The sequence below is a fragment of the Temnothorax curvispinosus genome, unplaced genomic scaffold (genome assembly GCF_003070985.1).
Source record: "Temnothorax curvispinosus isolate PA1 unplaced genomic scaffold, ASM307098v1 QBEX01017394.1, whole genome shotgun sequence".
NCBI classification, from domain to species: domain Eukaryota; kingdom Metazoa; phylum Arthropoda; class Insecta; order Hymenoptera; family Formicidae; genus Temnothorax; species Temnothorax curvispinosus.
In genome coordinates, this window is record NW_020227174.1 from 1 (window position 1) to 19,290 (window position 19,290).

The window sequence follows — 19,290 nt, forward strand, 5'->3', positions numbered from 1 at the left end:
AGCTGGTATTTACGTAGTGAGCGCTTGCGGCTTTGACTGTGTCCCTACCGATTTGGGAATCATTTTCACGCAAGAGAAATTTGGAGGAGAAGTCAATGATGTTGAAGTATACATGTCGATATGGTCAACCGCCACCGATAACAAACATACGTATCTGAATTATGGAACTTGGGAATCTGCGATATATAGTCTGGCTCATGCACATGAACTACGGGAATTACGCGAAAAATTGTATCCTACCAAATTGCCCGAATTTACACCAAAATTAAAACCAAGGTCTGCATCTTCCAAAACATTATGTGTACAATTATAAATTATAATTTTGTCAATTATAAGTCAAGTTTGATGATTATCAGGTATTTACAAATTATGCAAAACTTGTACAAAAAAAATAGTGATTATATTATTATTGATGATAAGCAGCGTTAATAATTCCGTTCATTGCAGAGGTCTAGGTCTAGTTCACCGAAGTGATGTCTCTGAAGGATGGTCTGTACGGTTTCCAAGTGCCGATCGTCCACTAGCTCTTCGTACACAGCGATTCCTGTATGACAAGTACAAAGAGAGGCCTGCACAAGTTCAAGTTTATGCCACGTTGAAGTCAGTACAATATCGATAAAATGCCACAAGTATTGAGAAGTAATTTCTGCTAATGTACATTTATTACTAGGTCTTTCATTGCGCTCCTGATGTTGTCTATTACCGGTATGATTTTGTTAATCATGACTCGCATGGCATGCGGTCGTAATTTACTTCTAAAAGTACGTTTCAAAATATTTACGATTGTCAAAATGATTTAGGTCAAAATGATTGATATGAAATAATTAAACGCGATATTTGCAGTATCCCTCTTTATTTTCATTCGGTTTTATCAGCCACGAGAATCCGAATATGGAAACTTTGAAATCGACACACTTTTCTATAACGTTCAAAGCCCGTGGATGGACTGAAAAATTGGCGGAACCTACTGATAAACACACAAATCCACCTAATAAGGAAGTAGTCACCAAAGTCACCGGTGATTCTCCCGCATATGAAGGGACTAGCATCATAGCGATCTTATCGGCAATTACAATCCTTAACGAAAGTGACAAAATACCTGACAAGTGAGTGAATCATTAATTGCTTAATGTAACTCTCTGTCTAACATAAGGCTTATTTGTTTTCGCTGCACTTCTGAACTGAAAGAAGATATATTTGTTTCATTCTAACTTATTGCACTAGTTCAGAAGTGCAGCAAAAACGAACAGGCCTATAGTCATTGCTTGAAAACTTCAAAATTTTCCAGTTTATAATATAAGCAATTAAAATAATAATAATTATAATTACATGTTGAACTTCGGCTTTATTTTTGTGTTGTTATATCTTTACAGTGGAGGAGTGCTCACTCCCGGTGCTGCATTTGGTAAAACGTCTCTGATCGAGCAAATGAATAAACACAATATTAAATTCGAGGTGATATCATCTACCGAAAAATAAATATACAATTCTTATTGGTAATATTTTCTTACTAACACGCTTTATAATTACGTTTGATTTTGATATTAATATTTTTGTGGTTTTGAACTTTATGGTCTATACATATGTATTTTATGATATTTCAAGAGGAAGGTATTTATAAAATATGAATGTTAAAATGTTATTACAGTTTAATAAACATTATTTATTGCTACATAAAAAATGAGAAAAAGATTTATGATGTATATAAAAATATAAAATATAATACAATGTTTGCTGAATTGTACATCTTTTCATCATTACTTGTTTAATACATGTGGTGTAATTTAATATAATTTGATATTAAACTTCTTAACACAATTTTTTATTTTTACTATTATTAAAATAAATCATTTATGTCTGTAATTACGCATTTCCTCCTGGGTAATTTTCCTGTATACGAGGTATACGCACCATTCGTAAGAAAGGCAGACTATATAAATTGTAATTTTAGTAAAAATCTCAGAATCATCTAGTCAGCGTACTGATTCAACGCGTCTACGTCATGCGGGGGGATTCCGTTTGCGTAAAATCCCTCCGCGAAGGAAAACGACTTGATTCTTGCCGATCGCCGACGACGATCATACAGATTAGGTGTACAACACGTCGCTCGTTGCGATCGCTCTCGCACGATATATAATTTATTCGACTTCTCATTTCCGCGGAAGGTCGTGATTGTCGTAAAAAAAGAGAGCGAGTTAACGTGAAACGCGTCGGTCTATCCGCTCTACCGTAAAACGCAGTTCACGATATTCCCTTTTTCTTTCGATCCGAAATCGAACGAAATATCAGATCTACAACTTCCGAGGACGACAGAATGACATATTTACATGCAGGATGTTTTTTATTCTTTAGGATTAATCATGACATTGTCTTTTACTTGTCGCAAACACATTTATGAATTTCAAAATTGCATGAATAAGAAGAGAAATTGAATAGAGCAACCTGTAGGACGGGTATCTCGATTGATTGCGATTATATGGAATCATTTAATATTTTTTAAAGATATATCTTTAATAATTCGAGAAGAAATGTAAATTGTCGAGTTAGAACGATGAACGTGTGCTTCTCTGACTTGGAAGTAGAAGGATAGCGATATTACATTTATACAGGATATTTTTAAGCTGAAGACCAGGACGATATGTTATCATCAAGAACAATAACTGTTGATAACGTGTCGTTATTTAGTTTATTGATTCATGAAGAAAACCTCCATTTATGGAAAAATTTTAACTTTACAAGGAACGATTTGTAAACTACCTTCCTGTTACTCTTCTGCGAAGAATGTTTATGTAGGAAGCATGCCGCGAGGAATCGAGTTCCTCTGCTATGAATTCTCATTTGCTGACTGGCAAAAAGACACAGGCATTCACCGGCAAAAAGTATCGAGGCCGGCTCGGTAATGCGCGTTTTCACTATCGAGGGTGAGAATGATCTTTTGACGCGATATAGCCAATATTATCCAGCCTTGTGCCTAGCCAGGTATGACTATAAAGCGCGGTTGTAGGAATTGTACATCATTATTCACACATTGAATCGGATTTTCGTTATTTACTATACTCGCTACACACGAGATGGTTGCAAGATATGTTTCATGGAAATCTTAACTTGAGCGATATATCTGTTTCTCCTTAATACAGAGATAATACTATCAACAAATATCAAATATCGAAAGATTCTAACGCGACAACAACAGAGTTTAAGAGACCCGTTTTAGACTATCTACTAATTATAATTCGCGCAAAATCAAAAATATATGTAATTGTATCTTGATTTCTGACGCGGATTACAGATTGCCTAAAGTGGGCTTAATATTATTAGAGACGTCATTAAGACGTACGTTATTAATACGTCATTTGACGTCACTCTGCTACCTGGGAATCCGTGGATGAGAAACTTGGAAGATGCCGAGTATACAGGTCCTTTACGTTTTTTCACAAGAGTTGAAAATAAAATATCGAGGAAATGAGTGAGGTGCCTCTAAACGTGCCTCTTTCTCTTGAGGAAAAGACAACGCGCATATATATAAGAACCGGTTGCTTGACGTCGGGATTCATCATGACGTAGATACTTTCCGACTCTCTTGCAAAACCCATTTACCCTATATTCCTGCTTCTCTTATTTCCCTTTTTGGTCCAAGTCCACAGGACACTCCGATGATGTGCGTGCGTGTGTCACTTGGATAAATCGGTGATTCGTTCCGTTATCTAATCATTCCGTTACATCTTAATTGACTTGATAAATATTATTGTAAATGCTACTTAGCCAAAGGTCTCCCGCGAAGCGAAAATCACGCAAATCTCTCCTTGTTATCTCGAGTGTAACTTTCGATGAGTAGATTAGACCTATCTAATCACCGCGATTGATACACGGCAAAAATGAATTAATTAAGGCGTGCAAATCGTATATTTAATTTTGCATTTATTTTATATTTTACACATTTACATTGCTACATTATCTTACGTATGAAAAAGAAGAACGCGAAGTCGATCATTATGCTACGCCCGTTGCACATTCTTCGTTTCTTACCTCCATTTCGTATACGTCTCGGATATCGTATAAATTATCAATTATTAATGGAATCTTAATTGCGGGAATCTAATCTTGGGCTAGAATAGAATTTTATCTTTTTAAACGTGCTTTTATAAGGATGAATTGTAATAGATAATTGTAATGCGTATGCGTTTCATCATGCATATACAGACACGCAGAGTTTTTTAACAAAATTTTAATTGTCCGGAGAATCAATATTGTTCTGCGGTGAAAATGAAAGGAAATTCTCCTTGTGAGAATCAACCAGGTGGAAATCCCGGATTCAATTCCCTAAGGGTTTTTCTAATTATACCTTAAGCTAATGTAAAGGAAGCTGATGGGGTTTCCTTGCCGACGGAACGAGATAGCCTAATATCAGTGAGTTCCTCTACGTAAGAATTTATAGACACTAACAAAAAGTTCTTTTTTCCTTTTCCGTTTTTTTATTCAATTGATCGACTAAAATTCCTTGATGAACCAATAAAAATTATCAATTAATTATCTACTCAATTAAATATCATTTCGTTAAGCTAATTTCTTAATTATGAAATTTTATTAGATCCTTTATGTTTTAGGTTTTTTTAAGACTCTAATTTTACAATAATATTTTATAATAATATCTACGCGAAGTTTCTGATAGAATGGATGAAAGAAACGTGGATAGATCGATGCAAAACACACAAAGAGAAAAGATAGCGGAAATCCAAGGGTACAAAGGGCATGATTCTATTAATTCCCCAGTTGCACTCGAGTCTCGAGGACTAGGCAGTCCTGCGTCCTGGCGCGAAATCATTTCCTCATTGTCGATCATAAGTGCGGTGCACGAGGGAGGAAAAGAGACGAAATGATAAGAGACACGGTAACATGAACCGCGAAAATCTTACTTCCTGTCGATGCGGGATAACCCAGCTAGCAGAGTGACGTCAAGTGACGTATTAATAACGTATTAATGACGTCTCTATAACGTCAATAAAACGTCATTAAGACGTCTTTAGACGTCATCCTGCTACCTGGGAATATTCTAATGACTTGATATCCATCAGATATTCTAATGCAATGTCTAGATACACCGCATCCTGGCACGCATTTTCAAATCGCAGAGGAGACGAAAATCATCCCTCTCTCTTCCTCTCTCTCATAATCTCCAACGCGAAATAGTATCGCAGCTCTTTGTGATACAGAGTAGGAATAGCGGTCGGAGGGAGAGAATGAGAGAGAGAAAGAGAGAGAGAGACACGGGGACCGCGCGCATATATACGGAAGGACTCGCGGGTGACGTTCGTTCTCGCCGCTACCACCGTCGCTCGGTCCACGCTCGGATCAGTCGCGCTCCGCCCGTCCTGAGAATCGCGACTCCTCCGCGTGTCCGTCGCTCGTCGCACGCGGTACAGGTGCTTCTCTCCTCGCAACCGTCTCTCCACCTGCCCTGCTCTACACGTGCCGTCCTCGCGTGCGTCACGCGCGGCCCTTGCCGGCGCGCAGCTTCCGAGATCCTCCTCACTCGTCACCAGGACGAGAACAGTTCCTTCCGACGCAAGACGACGAGTCGTGTTTGAAGTAAGTTCGATTAGGAGTCTTTTTGATTCTGTTTCACGCGAACGTTTTAAATTTGTTCATTGAAATGCTGTGTACTTTAAAAAAATTGACTCAGTTGTTTCGGGAAGTGTCCCAGTTCGCGAGCGGTACCGATAAATTGTTTTTCATGTGCGTTACGCGAAGTTATAAGTTCTTGATACGATAAATGTTAAATGTCAAGCGGTTACTGCAAGTGATGTCTAGTGAAGAGAGACTCTTTTAGATGAATAAAGAATCAAATTAAAATACATATGGTAACGACCATAAGACTTTTTTAAATCTAGAAATTTTCTGCTTGTCTATTAGTTATATAGTTTACCAACACGTTGGAATAACCGGTTCTTAATTGATAAATTAATGGACCCATTATCGTTGTAATTTAAATATGAAACTGATCCTTGTATAATTAATAGGTCAACGCGTAAGATAATATTGTTGCTTAATATTGAAACATCTGTCTTTAATATCGTTCAGTAACGCAAAAGTGTTTATACAAAAATACATTGCATCTGATCGCTCCAATTAATTTTATCAACACGTTTCTCACAATACATTTCAAATCTTTTTAGACGGGTATAACTATCCCTAACCGTTCGACGTATCCCGGAAACCTCCTCACCTTCCGAATCAGAACCAAGTGCCAAGAATCGAACGATCGACACGCGAAAGATTATCAATCATGAACGGAGTATCGAGCCAATGCGCGAAGCTGAAGATGTATGATGGCGAGGACGATAATTCGATAATGATCAAGAAGCCCTTACCATTGAGGGCGGTTTCGTGGAGCGACAATATCGAAGAAACTGATCTGGATGTCCCCGGTACACCAAGAACACCGCGTACATCCACGACAAAAGGTACGAAATACCTGATAATTATTAAAAACAATCACGTAGTCATGAAAAATTCTATTCTATCGCATTAATTCTTTTTGAAACATTACAGATAGTTGCGTTTCATCTTGATGTAAATAATCCATTGAATGCAAATCTGCTGAATTTTGTTGATCATAACGCATCTTTGTTAAAAGAATTACGGAAGGTACTTGTGTGCAAAATTGACAGGCGAGTTATTTTAATTATTACAATAGAGTGTGTATCGCAATTACTGCATCGCGTCGAGTGTTGCTTCTTGTTTTTCGAGCCGATCGATAGACGTAAACACAATATAACGTAATTCTCGCTCGTATCTCGTTTTAACGCGTCAGGCTTAAATGGGCTTTACGAAATTTCATTGATATTTATGCACTTATAAATAACTAAAATATAAAATCCTGACATTTAAGATTCCACTCAAATTTTCAAGAATTATATTGGCCATGTTATACATATAATTATTTTTTGAGATATATTTTATAACGCATTAATATTTTATGATAATTAATATTTTATGATAATAATGATAAATATTTTAAAACGCATTAATGTGCAGAAATATAGTAACCTTATAAAATTCTCATTAGAGACACGACGTCATCCTCAAAAAGAAACAGTTTAAATATTCTCGAGTTAATCACAAAATTAAAAGTTGAGTCTTTGAAAAAGTAAAAGTCATTTATATTTTTTTAGACGTTTTCGTGTTATTCGCTGTATATTTTTACTTCATGGATACAAAATTCATCCATTTAAGAATTGATAAATTATTGTATATGTAACAATATCAATTACGGAATATTATTATCTGTGAATCTTTTTCGGTATCAGCACGTAATAAATTTTGATGAACGGTCGTCGGAAGAACTATTCTCGTATTACATCGCGATAATCGTGAAATGATAAACAAGTATGGGCACATCGCCGGGGTACAGTTATGGTGATGTGCAAGGTATAACTGTAACTTACAAAAATGTGACACGTGGCAGGGCGATATAAAAAAAATTTCAGACGAAAGATGTAATCAATAAAACTTCACTGCGATAATAAAAAGGTCGGTCGTGATTTCGAAAGCCTCGTGAGAAATCATTCCTTGAACGTAATTTGATATTGTAGAGCGATATCAAAAAAATTCCACAAGAAAGATGTAATCAATGAATCGCTAAAAACTCCACTGCGACAATAAAAATATCGGTCATTGTTTCGAGAGCCTCGTGAACAATTCGATATTGCGTTATAACTTTTTTTTCGAAAGCTTGATTAAACGGAGAGACAATTAATGATATCGTCATAATTAGTCGACTCAATTTATCGCGGAGATATTTTTAAACGTAAAAGAGAGGATACGTTTCTATCTTCATGACAATTCGGTTTTAACATTTTTTTTTTTTATTAAGCGTATCCATAATTAATGTAGAGAATCTAAGCCGATTTTTAGTACTTTTTGAATTTAAAAAAAACCTAAATTTGAGAAAGTTATAGCTTGCTAAAGTTTCTTTGATGACGGCAACTTCAAAGGTATGACGTCATTTCTTATAATATGACGTATAAGTATGACGTCTATAAAGTATGACAGCACAGCTTTCGTGTACTATATTTTCTTCAATTTTGAAGATATTGCAAAAATTCAAAAAATTTACAAAGAAAGTATGCCGTGATCTATCAGATCGCTTAATAAAAAAAATTTATGTTACAACCGAATTAAAAGCACTATCTCTCGCTTATGAACTGAACTTTCGAAATAACGGATATTATGAATATTTCATTACGAAAACGCGTAAAGAAATTTATTATTATTGTCGCAGCGGAATCGTCGCTGCTACTGCATATCAAGTATGGAAACGAACAGATCGACATTTCTCTGCTATTAGTTTCTGCAAATATTGAATTATTTTCCACGCTGGAAATTAGCGGGATTCGATAATGGAATTGGTATTCTTTCGATGTCGTATCGAACGAATTTTCCACGTCGCCTCTAATGACCGCTTTGTCGTCGGCACTAGATTCAATTACGCGACACGGTTCATTAGGAAGAGACGGGCTAACTGAGTTTCCAACATGAATACGCGCTTCTCTCGTCGTCGTCGTCGTCTTAGAGAAGCCGATCGCTCGCGAGTCCATGAATAATATTGCACGCGAAACCTTGAATCTGTTTTGCCGAGCACTTTCTACGCACCGTTTACGCACACGAAATGGAAAAGCATACTATTTTAATCGCGTACGCCACTTTGTTCTCTCACGAACGACGGAACAATTTTCTTAAGCGGTTCGTCCAAAAAGAACAATCGTCGGATGCATACGCGAAATTCTTATCACTTGCCCTCATAGTTAAGTCGTTAATCAGCTCGTCATAATTTCTAAGTACGCGGCGGCGTGTCACGCGCGAGTCTACGAATCGATCAACTTCACAGGCCATTGTGAAAACCGATCGAATCGGTCATTGAATCCCCGGTGACTAATGAAATGTCAACAGTTACGCAAATGCAGAGCCAACCGACGCGAGCTGCTCGTGCCGCATCTGCTCTGAGAACCTCTGCGAGATTTGCTCCGACAGTGAAAATCTCAGACTCGTGAAAAGTTTCGCACAGCTGTCGCGGAAAACAGAGAACTCGCCGAAGATATGCTGTCGTCAACTTGACTCGTCCACACGCGTGAGATAAATCAGACTGTTCAGCCTTCTCAGCAAACTCAGATACAGCCAAATTGAAAGCAGATTTTTACGAAGCTGCAAATGTCGCCAGTGGAAATATTATGGAATCTGCCAACGAAATGCGCCGATACATCAACGGAAACGAGAAGAGATCTGCCATTTCGTAATTATTTACATAAATAAAGTATCCCGTTTAAATGATGAAATAACAGATTATGTTCTGCTGCCGGTCTGCTGTCAGATTACGTCAGGTTCTCTGTCGACAGAACAGAAGATTTAACGCGGAGACGATAAACGAAATATCTGATCGAATCCGCTGGCATGTCGCTGGGAAGAAATCTTATCTCGTGCATAATGAGCGCGAGACATTCAATTGCGGTGTGACCGCACGCAGCTCATTCCATGATTATACGTGAATATGCGCGCGACGCGATTCACGGGTCATGACACGCGATAGCAAAGATGTTGACACGTTGTTCGTTCCAGCGTTATATCGTCCAGCGAAAATCCTCGACAATCGTGGGCGGGAAAATGCGATCGGCATCCACGCGATCGTTTTGTTCTCCAGGCTAATCGGCGTTGCGTTTTCTTTGCGTTTCAGGCCACGAGAAATGTATGTTCCATCACGATTTAGAGCTGGACCACCGACCGCCCACGCGAGAGGCGATGCTACCGGAAATGTCCCGAAGTTACAAGCTGCTCCTGAGTTCGCTGGGCGAAGATCCGGAACGACAGGGACTCCTAAAAACCCCGGAACGCGCCGCGAAGGCCATGCTCTTTTTTACGAAAGGCTACGATCAGAGTCTCGAAGGCAAGTTTTATTACTTTTTATTACATTGAATAAGAATTTATATATTATAATTAGAACATTTTTTGAGAGCTCTCTCTTTTTCTCTTTCTTTGATGATTGATTTGCGATATTTAAAAATTCATAAATTGAGGAAAGTTTTAGTGAAAAATAGTGTAAATTTGTTTTTTGCAACGTCATTTTGTCTATTACGTATCCATATTATACATCTATCCATTACAGATAAATGCCTTTATGTAATATGTTTGATAAGAATGCATTTGCAAAGTGCCTCCGATAATAGAAAGCAATATGCACAAATGCAAATACGTACAAATAATACTGCATCGTTTATCCTTCAACTTTTGACAAAAAAGACTCGGAATGGAAGCAAGAATGATTTAGGTTTCAAGCTTAAAGTTCGAATAATTTAAATTTTTCGAGAGAGATTATTTTCTACATAATAAAAATGTTTTAATTTAATCTAATCAAAATGAAAAAAATATAAATATCTAATCTAATCTGAAAATGTTTGCCGGGGGGCAAAAATAATGGATTAACATCGCGAATTTTAAAATAATATAGTACATCGGTGATGATTTCGATCTTATTATTGAGAAATTTTGAACGTCATTATTTATAAGATATATATATCAACGAAATAGCTATATAGTGTATCTTTATCAAAAATTCTCAAGGTTAATCGCAGTCAGTTACTTTTGAAAAATAGCTAAAAAAACAAGAAGTAAAAGTCGGAATTGTATGTTTATTACAGAATTATTGAAACTGCTCTCCTTTCGAATTGGCACTGGAAATATTGCAAAACTAATACGTCTGCGGATGTATATGTGCAGGAAAAAAAAGAGAAAATAGTGCAGCCTTGATTTGACGGTCGGCTAACGCAAGGCTGCGCTCGAAGATCCGTGTAGTATGAATTTTACAAGCGGCAATTACACGCGATTGCGATCCATCGTTTATTGCTTAATGACAACGGCTGCCGATCGCCTCTGGCGGCCGCTTTTCTGCAAAATCTGACTTCCTGCCGTCGCGATCGCGAATCATTATGACATTTCGTTTTACGATCGGCAAGATTATCGATAGAGCCTCCGTTTCCTGCAAACAATGCTCTTGACTTTGACACGCTAGTCGAAAAACACATGTTATCAGATTGGACACAATTCAAGACTTCCGAGACAGATACATAAGCTTCTTGCAAAGATAAGAGAAAAATGAATTCGAATTGATAGCAAGAATTCGTTAACAAGACTAGAATTACATTTGGCGATATATTTATGTTACACTTTCGGTGGACACATGTTATCTGAAGAATACTAGGGATGTAATGTATACATATCTAAACGTACACGTTGAGATGTAATATATGTGCTGTCATTGTGTTACAACGTATACGTCAGAGAAAATTTCTTCGAAGTTGCTTGGAATGCCTTGCGATATACCCCCGTCATCATCAATCACACTAACATTATACGCTCACAATAAATAACACTAAAATATCAGACGGTATTATAAGTCTATTATTTTATAAAGCAAGAAATATGTAGCTTATATTCCAACTTACGAAATATGTATAATAGAGCTCAAAGAAATATCATTTATATAACATTACTCTCCGAGATTAATAAAAAAAAACTTTAATATATATTTATTATAGATATTTGAAAAACATCTATATTGTAGATATTATGTATGATGTACACGCGATCTTGTCAAAGCTCGCAACGAGTTTGAGAAAAAGAGAGAGTGGTAGTTCTTCACTAGTTGAAAATTGAAAAAATCCAGAACGCATTTAGCTTTCCGTGATGGATATATATGTGATGGACATGAAGGAATTACAGCAAAGTCAAGGGTACAATTTGCGGGGGTAATAAAGTAATTAACTGGGAAATCGTCGCGCGCGCGGCAACCAGATTTCTTTTATTGCGACTAATAATAGCGCGAAATTACAGAGGCGCGCCTGTACTCCGTGAAAGTACCACACTTCTCGTCCTTTTTTTTTTTTTTTACTTTCAACTCGCTCTCTATCGCGAGCAGAATGAGGAAGCGGTGGAGAGAAAAAGAATGGGATGTCGAGGGGGTGGGACTTAAGTGCGACTCACAGAAAAGAGAGCGTAAAGCTCTTGGTATAAATGGGGTTCTCAGGGGCGCACGAGGCACAGCTTGAGAGGAAAATCCCCTTCATCTCTTTCTTTTTTCTTTTCTTCCTTCGCGTCACGTACATTCAATATAAATGTCACGGTGCTCGGACAATTACGAGGTTTGCGGAGATTCGTAGAAAAATTCACCACCAGTTGATACAGAGAACGAGTTCTTTTCCTCGTTTAACAATTTCGTTCTAGCTAAGGAAATCCAACATGATATGCTAAATTGTACAAATCGTTGTGACGACTCTCGAGATATTTTTAGATATGCATTTACTTCGATTTTAGCGATATTAATTAACAGCGAGTAACGTGCCTACTTTTTGATAACGATTAACGATATAGAGATTTAATTCGCATTAAATCTTTAATGAATTAAAGCAATCAATTTCGTATCGATTTTCTCATGCATTTTTTTTCGAGTTTTATTTATTCCGATGATCCAAGAATTATTTCTCTTTTTTTAAATTTTGGGTTTGTGTCGAGCTGTCTTCCCGAATCGCTCGCACGATAATCAAGTGTCGTTCTAACGAACCTATCTGAAACTAAGAGCATCTGTAGGTGATGGATGGGGGACTTTAATTCACTTCGGCTTAGCTTGAACAGCGGAGAGACCCTCGAGATAAGCTCTCACGATTAACGACGGTACGGTGAATCTGAAACAAGAGGCACTTTCGTACGAAAGCTCGACCACCCTCACCGAATCACCCCCTAGCGCGGACAATTCCACTTGTGGCTTTTATCTCGCCCCATTGCATGCTCGCCCGAATTTCCTTCAACAAGTTATAATTTTGTATTCATATATACAGACATATATATGACATATAAAAGAAATATATATTGTATAAATACATACACATATGTTTCTGGTCGATAAATTCCGTGAGATTTCTAACGCAATGGAATTTTTAAAATGCCATACGCGTGGCAACCTGTAAAAGTTAATCGAATCGGCTAAGCCGATCACGTTTAACCATCGGATCGTAGAATCGAAGGTCTATATCCCCTAGCGCGGAGATACAAGAGGAAAGGAAATTGCTTCACTTCCACAAAGCCGCTAACTCATCCTATGGCTGTGCATTTTACCGAGAAATAAATATCATACGAAATTCAATTGTACGCTTCGCGAAGAATATGACGAACGCATCTCTGCTGGAAGTTAACGCGTTTGTGCTGGAGGCTGAAAGCTATTCCACGATCACGTCTCAAATTCGACAAGTTAGAAATGGTGATTAGAGCCAGTTTTAGAGTCTGCGCGATCCATTTGGAAAATTCAAGCTCAATCGCAGCCGGTTAGGTGAATCCGTTTCATTCATCGTTGTCGGTCATCGCGAGGGTGTTTCTTGTTAAGGTTGCCGTGGAAACGCGGAGAGCACCACCATTATCTAGCTGCAGGCACGTACCGACCGTCCGCTCGTACGTACACACTACCACTAGGACCCATGGTGCAGTAAGTAGGTCAATATCGAATAAATCACAGCCAGGATAACCCGCCCGCTAGGACGAAAAAGAACGTTTCTTTCGTGAAACAATGCTCTCAGCTGTTTTTGTATTTCATCAAATTAAAAGGAGGGCAAAGATCTCCTCGATATACCTGATTATGCTATATACGAAATATTGCAATTAATTCATGAAACTCGTCGGCGATTCTGTATTTGCTGACGTGATCTTTATATGGCCCAGTTTGACTAAAAATGTTTCTCTGACTGTTACAGATGTAATTAATGACGCTATATTTGACGAGGATCACGATGAGATGGTGGTGGTAAAAGACATCGAGATGTTCTCCATGTGCGAGCACCATTTGGTACCGTTCTATGGCAAGGTTTCAATCGGTTACCTTCCCTGCAAAAAAATATTAGGCCTCAGCAAACTCGCCAGGTAATTACGTTAAATATTAATTAAGGATCTTATCGAGTCTCCCGCGAGTTTTTGAGTCACGACTGATTAACTCGATATCGAGTATAGATTATTCGCAATTGAAGGTCGAATCTCTTCCATTTGGACGAACCACTTAATTGCGATTCTGTCACCACGTATGTCGTTCTTTCATGCGTGGAAATTATTTATTGATAATGATTCTAGCCGATAAACATCTAAGATGCTAGTCTCCTAAGTTAAAGCCTTAATATAAGATTTAGATTTCGATGAAAAGACCTCATATAAAATCAAGTCAAAATGTGCCGTTACTTTTCGAAGAATTATATGTTTTAATATAGTGAAAGATAGATGAAAAATATATTTTTCAATTTATAATTTATAATGCAGATGTACATATTTGTACAATACATTTTTCCTTTTCTCAAAGCGTGACGTTGCGCGACAAATTGCGATCGTGTAAATAAGAAAGGAGGGAAATTCCGCATCTTTATTCACCGAAATTCGCGGTCGACGCTTGGACAATTTCGTCGAGTTGCACGTCCACTAGTCCACTGGCCTTGATCAGTGGCATATCAAGGCGAAAAGAAAGAATATGACGAGACTGGTCTCCTAAGACCGTAGACACTTTCACGCGCGTAGCGGCCCGGGATCTCCGTTTACTCGTTAAACGCCCGTTTAAAAGCGAAGTAAACGGTCGATAATGTGGAAACAGGACCGATGGCATTCCGATGCGCTGTCCAACGTACTTCAAAACCGTTAACTTTTTTTTCCCCCCTAGCTTTCGTAAAGCATTCTTCTAGATAATGGATTTGGGAAGAAATAATATTTGCATGCACTCGGCCCGGATTTTAACGACCCCGATTTATCGGTGGTTTCTAAACATCGTTTTGAAAAAAGAATTTCCTGTTCGCAGAATCGTGGAGATCTTCAGCAGACGACTCCAGGTGCAGGAGCGACTCACGAAACAAATCGCGATAGCGGTCACGAAGGCTGTGCAGCCTGCGGGAGTCGCCGTCGTGGTTGAGGGAGTGTACGTATAACATTTTATGATATATCACAAAATTTCAATCGCTTCAACTACGTGAATGGCGAAGCGATTTTTGCGCTTGAAAGATAAGTGGGACCATTTGAAAACGAAACGATCTCATGAATCATTTACAAAGGGTAAGGATTAAAAAATATCGGAATTATTGCCAACTATAATACAACTACAACAGATCGTAATGTACATGTACACAAGATGATTTTTAATTATAGATCGGTACTTCGGGCGAGATATTGCGATGTCGAGCCGGTTCGCCAGTTAAGGCCGCTTTCCTTTCGATCAGCGGCTATGCGGCTCGCGGAATAGTTTTCGCAGGTGGAACGATCGCGCAAGGGAACACGACCTTGTGCCGTCGCGCGAACGTTGCACATAATTAAAGCATTCACGTAACGATCCGGTTGTTTGTTACACGGCGTATGCATTAGCGCGGCCGATAAATCTCGCGCGGGGGTGCGTAAGTGTCACCTCGATCGCCAGCCGGGGTTATTAATCGTCGCCTGTGATTAATATGGAAAACGCGAGCACACGCCCGACGCAATCGTGAATAATTCAGGAAGATCACGCGCGCGACTTCCGATAGTTGCGGTTTTCCGAGATATCAGTGATGATAATTGATCGGAGTATCTCCCGAGAGAGAGCGATTGGCTCGCGCAAATAACTCGTAACGTTATTGCCAAGACTTTATTATCCACGCAGATTTATCTCCCGCCATATCGGGGCTAGGTATTTTTGTCATCTTCTCGGGCGAGTAATCCTATTACCGGCGTTATTTTCGCGTACACCGGCACTATTTTTATACCAGCCCCCGCGCGCGAATAAATTAACTGCCTTGCGCGGTTAAAACCGCCCGATTTATCCCGCGAGAGTGATAAACCGATAATTAAGTAATAACTCCTAACGCGGTGCTATTCTCGCAAGGACCGACGATATTCTCGTCGGTCTGTGCAAATAATTTATAGACACTATATACTTTTCCGCCCGACTCGCCGCGCCGCGAGGATGAATGACTATATGTATATAAGTCGACTTATTCTATGAAAATAATATAAACCGATAACAGATCAGAGCTATTACAGACCACCACGATCGTGTCGTGTGTTACGACATCGGGGGCACGCGCGGGTTTCCCCAAGCCGGCCGGAGAACCCGTTCGCGATATGATACACATTAGTTAATCAAATCCTCCTGCTTGCGAATCGATAAGATCTGCCTCTCGCGAAGGCATCAAGGTATATCTGTAACACGAGATCTAACGGTCCGATCTTTTTTTTTTCGCGATTTTCTTATTGCGATTTTAATTATACATTACGGCACGCACGCACCCAGGAAAAGGAAAAAAATTCTTTTGCATACGTTGCAGGCACATGTGCATGGTGATGAGGGGCGTGCAGAAGATCAACAGCAAGACAGTGACCTCGACGATGCTGGGCGTGTTCCGGGACGACCCGAAGACCCGCGAGGAATTCCTGAATCTGGTGCACAACAAGTAAACGGTCGGATCGCGTCGCGGTGTCATTATCGTCGGCCACCGTGGGACCACTAAATTCCAACGCGTGACACCCCGACTGCTCTCCGACGTCCGACCGCTACCTCGTTGCGAAGCCCTCGCCCCCCAGGGCTTCGGAATCGTCGTCGTCGTCGTCGCCGCCACCGCGCCAAATAAGTCCTTCCCGTACTGCACATTCCGCTTGTTCTTCGAAAAAGAAAATCGTACGTCGACCGTCTCGACGACTCGGTTTTCCGCGTGCCTCTGTATCAGAAATACGATCGGGAAAGTCCAGGGGCGATCGCTTTCCGGGACCAAGATAGCGCGGCGATAACCGGGTGGTGGAGACGACGCTCGACGCGCGTCCCGCATCCCGCGCTGATAAGGACGCGCTCAAACTGCACTGATCGAGTGACACTGACAATAGCGACGCGTCGTGGTCATCCGCGAAGACGCCCGTGCGTTGCGGAATGGCGACGCGGATGACTCGCGAGCGATTCGTCGCGTCGCGACGAGAGTGACGAGCGACGTGCATTCCGGCGCCGAAGGCACAGCGAAAAGGAATTAGAGGTTTATTAATCGTCCGAGGACGAGTTATTCGACGCGATAAAATACGTGTGTGGGACCAGGAACAACCAGGAAGTCGCTGCTGGATCAGCGACAATCCTGCTAAAGAGTTACGTTCGCTGCGCCTTCGGTCGAGTGAATGATCGTCACTTACAAAGAAGCTTTTTAGGAAATTTTTCAACGAAGGCTCCGGTCAATGACAAACCCACACGACAGTCGACGCGCTTCTCGTGACAATAAATTGTATATCCCGTATATTAGCGAATTCTTTTGAAGAGAACCGCGTTCGACTCCTTCGTCCGTTTGCATCGACCGTACGGGCTTTCGGTATACTCACAATTTTACATCATGCGTTCTGCGATATTCGGCGTTTTTAGCCCGCGCGTTTTTTCCGCAGCTGCGAAACTCGACAGCCACGGGTTTCGCATCGTCGCCGATCTGCGTCGCGTGATCGCCTATAAAATTTTTTGTTTGTCACGTTTGGTATTCATTAATAGGCGCATTTTGTGATTAAGGCGAGAATTGAAAAGATATTGCCAAAAATTAATTCAATGCCTCAAGTCAAAATGCATCGAAATGAATTATCTATTTAAAATTAACCGAAAAATAACATTTCGTTATATACTTGCAATTCTGAAACGTGATTTATCAAAGAACTTCCTTTTAATTCACATTTTAATTAACATCTTAGTAGTTTCATTTAAGAAACATTATTTCAAATCCGCTTATTATCAAACGCTACATATGTCATTCTTCTCCAATGAGTGATCTTCTCGCCTTAGTTTGATTTAATTTTAAAAGAATTCGCGAAAAAAATCGTTGCAAAATGCGCAGTGCTTCAGCCATGCATTGCGCATTGTGACGAACTCCAAAAGACGTTGTTTCCAAAGTATATATACCGCATTTGCCTAATCATCCGTCGAGATGTTTCCCAGGGAAAGTTAAATCGTCCACCATCGGAGGTCCATTTTCAACATTCACGGAATGCATATCATTAAACTAAAATTAATTTACCTTGCGTATTGTTACGTTAATTAAAGCGAAGATGTTATTATTCGCGAATTTATTTATCGTATAAGTTGTTGAATCCGCGCGATTACAAAAGATTTATATTTTATCTGGAAGTGTGAAAATTTACATAGATGTTACCTCTGTTGCACTTTACTTTTTGCGTGCTCGCGGCTAGTCCACGAATACCACCTCACATCGAGATTTTTACTGATACTTTTAACGATATTAATAGGATAACGCAGTTTATTATGTACATATCGATTTCTGTTAAAATATGTGATTCAAAACTTCCTGCCTCAACAGACTGAAGTGATAGAGCTTCGGTATATTCTCCGATTATGCTTTCTGAACGTGAAAGGCTGGAGAGAGATGTTCAAGTTATACTTATGAAAGTGAACGTTCAATATTTGTAATATTTTTCTGACAATATTATATAAAAAGTTATATTTATATTTTCAACGACGGGGCATTACTTGTTTCCAGTTTATCCTCTTTCCTCTTGTACCGGTTGTTCTACTGACATACATCAGGTCAGCATGACGGGTTGTCGTTCACAGCTGCGTAGGCTTTGGCATATTATAGGCTGCGGTCCACTTGACGCTACAAATATTTCGGAGCGTTCTTCTTCTCCTTCTTTCTTCATTAAAAGAAAAGAGAGGAGGAATGCTTCGAAGCATTTGTAGCGTCACGTTGACCGTAGCCATAATCACTCACATATGATGCGCCAAAGCATACGCAGCTGTGAAATACCATGCGCGCCTGCACGAATGGGCAACCCGTCATGCTCACCTGTATGCCATGTCGCTGCAATACCCTGTACGTAGCTATAAAAATAATAGAAATTTGCATATTCCAGGAACACGTTACACAATTTAGGGTGCATCTTTCTTCCCGTAATAGTTTAGCCTGTAAAATATATATGCACGTCGGTGAATTTTTATGCAGCATGTTTTCGGAAACTTTGGCCGGTAATCGCGGGTCAAGTATTCATTAATGGCCTAATCGAAACACTTTGACCTACACGCACGAGCATCAAGTAGTACGTGTTACGCTGTTGCGTGATACAAATCACTTCTCGCGAAATAATGTCCCCAACCCAAATTCCATACTAGTCTCTCGTAGACCTCGTATCTATTCCCGCTGAATAACAGCTCACTCGTTCCCGATGAATCACACGTTTCTCGCACGTGTTAATTAATTATAATTTGGTGTCGGGAGAAGAAAAGAT

The 19,290-nt window shown here is 39.5% G+C and overlaps 1 protein-coding gene across 1 annotated transcript; it reads left to right on the top strand.

Moving 5' to 3' along the window:
- Positions 1–4: 4 nt before the first annotated feature.
- Positions 5–18,521, top strand: LOC112467472 (the record flags this gene model as incomplete). The annotated part of the gene is made up of 10 exons (XM_025036110.1): positions 5–276; positions 448–600; positions 671–761; positions 844–1,106; positions 1,374–1,476; positions 6,212–6,461; positions 9,728–9,937; positions 13,788–13,953; positions 14,867–14,983; positions 16,359–18,521. Coding segments are annotated over 10 exons (1,755 nt in total), but the record flags the coding sequence as incomplete, so codon positions are not given.
- Between the last annotated feature and the right edge of the window lie 769 nt (positions 18,522–19,290).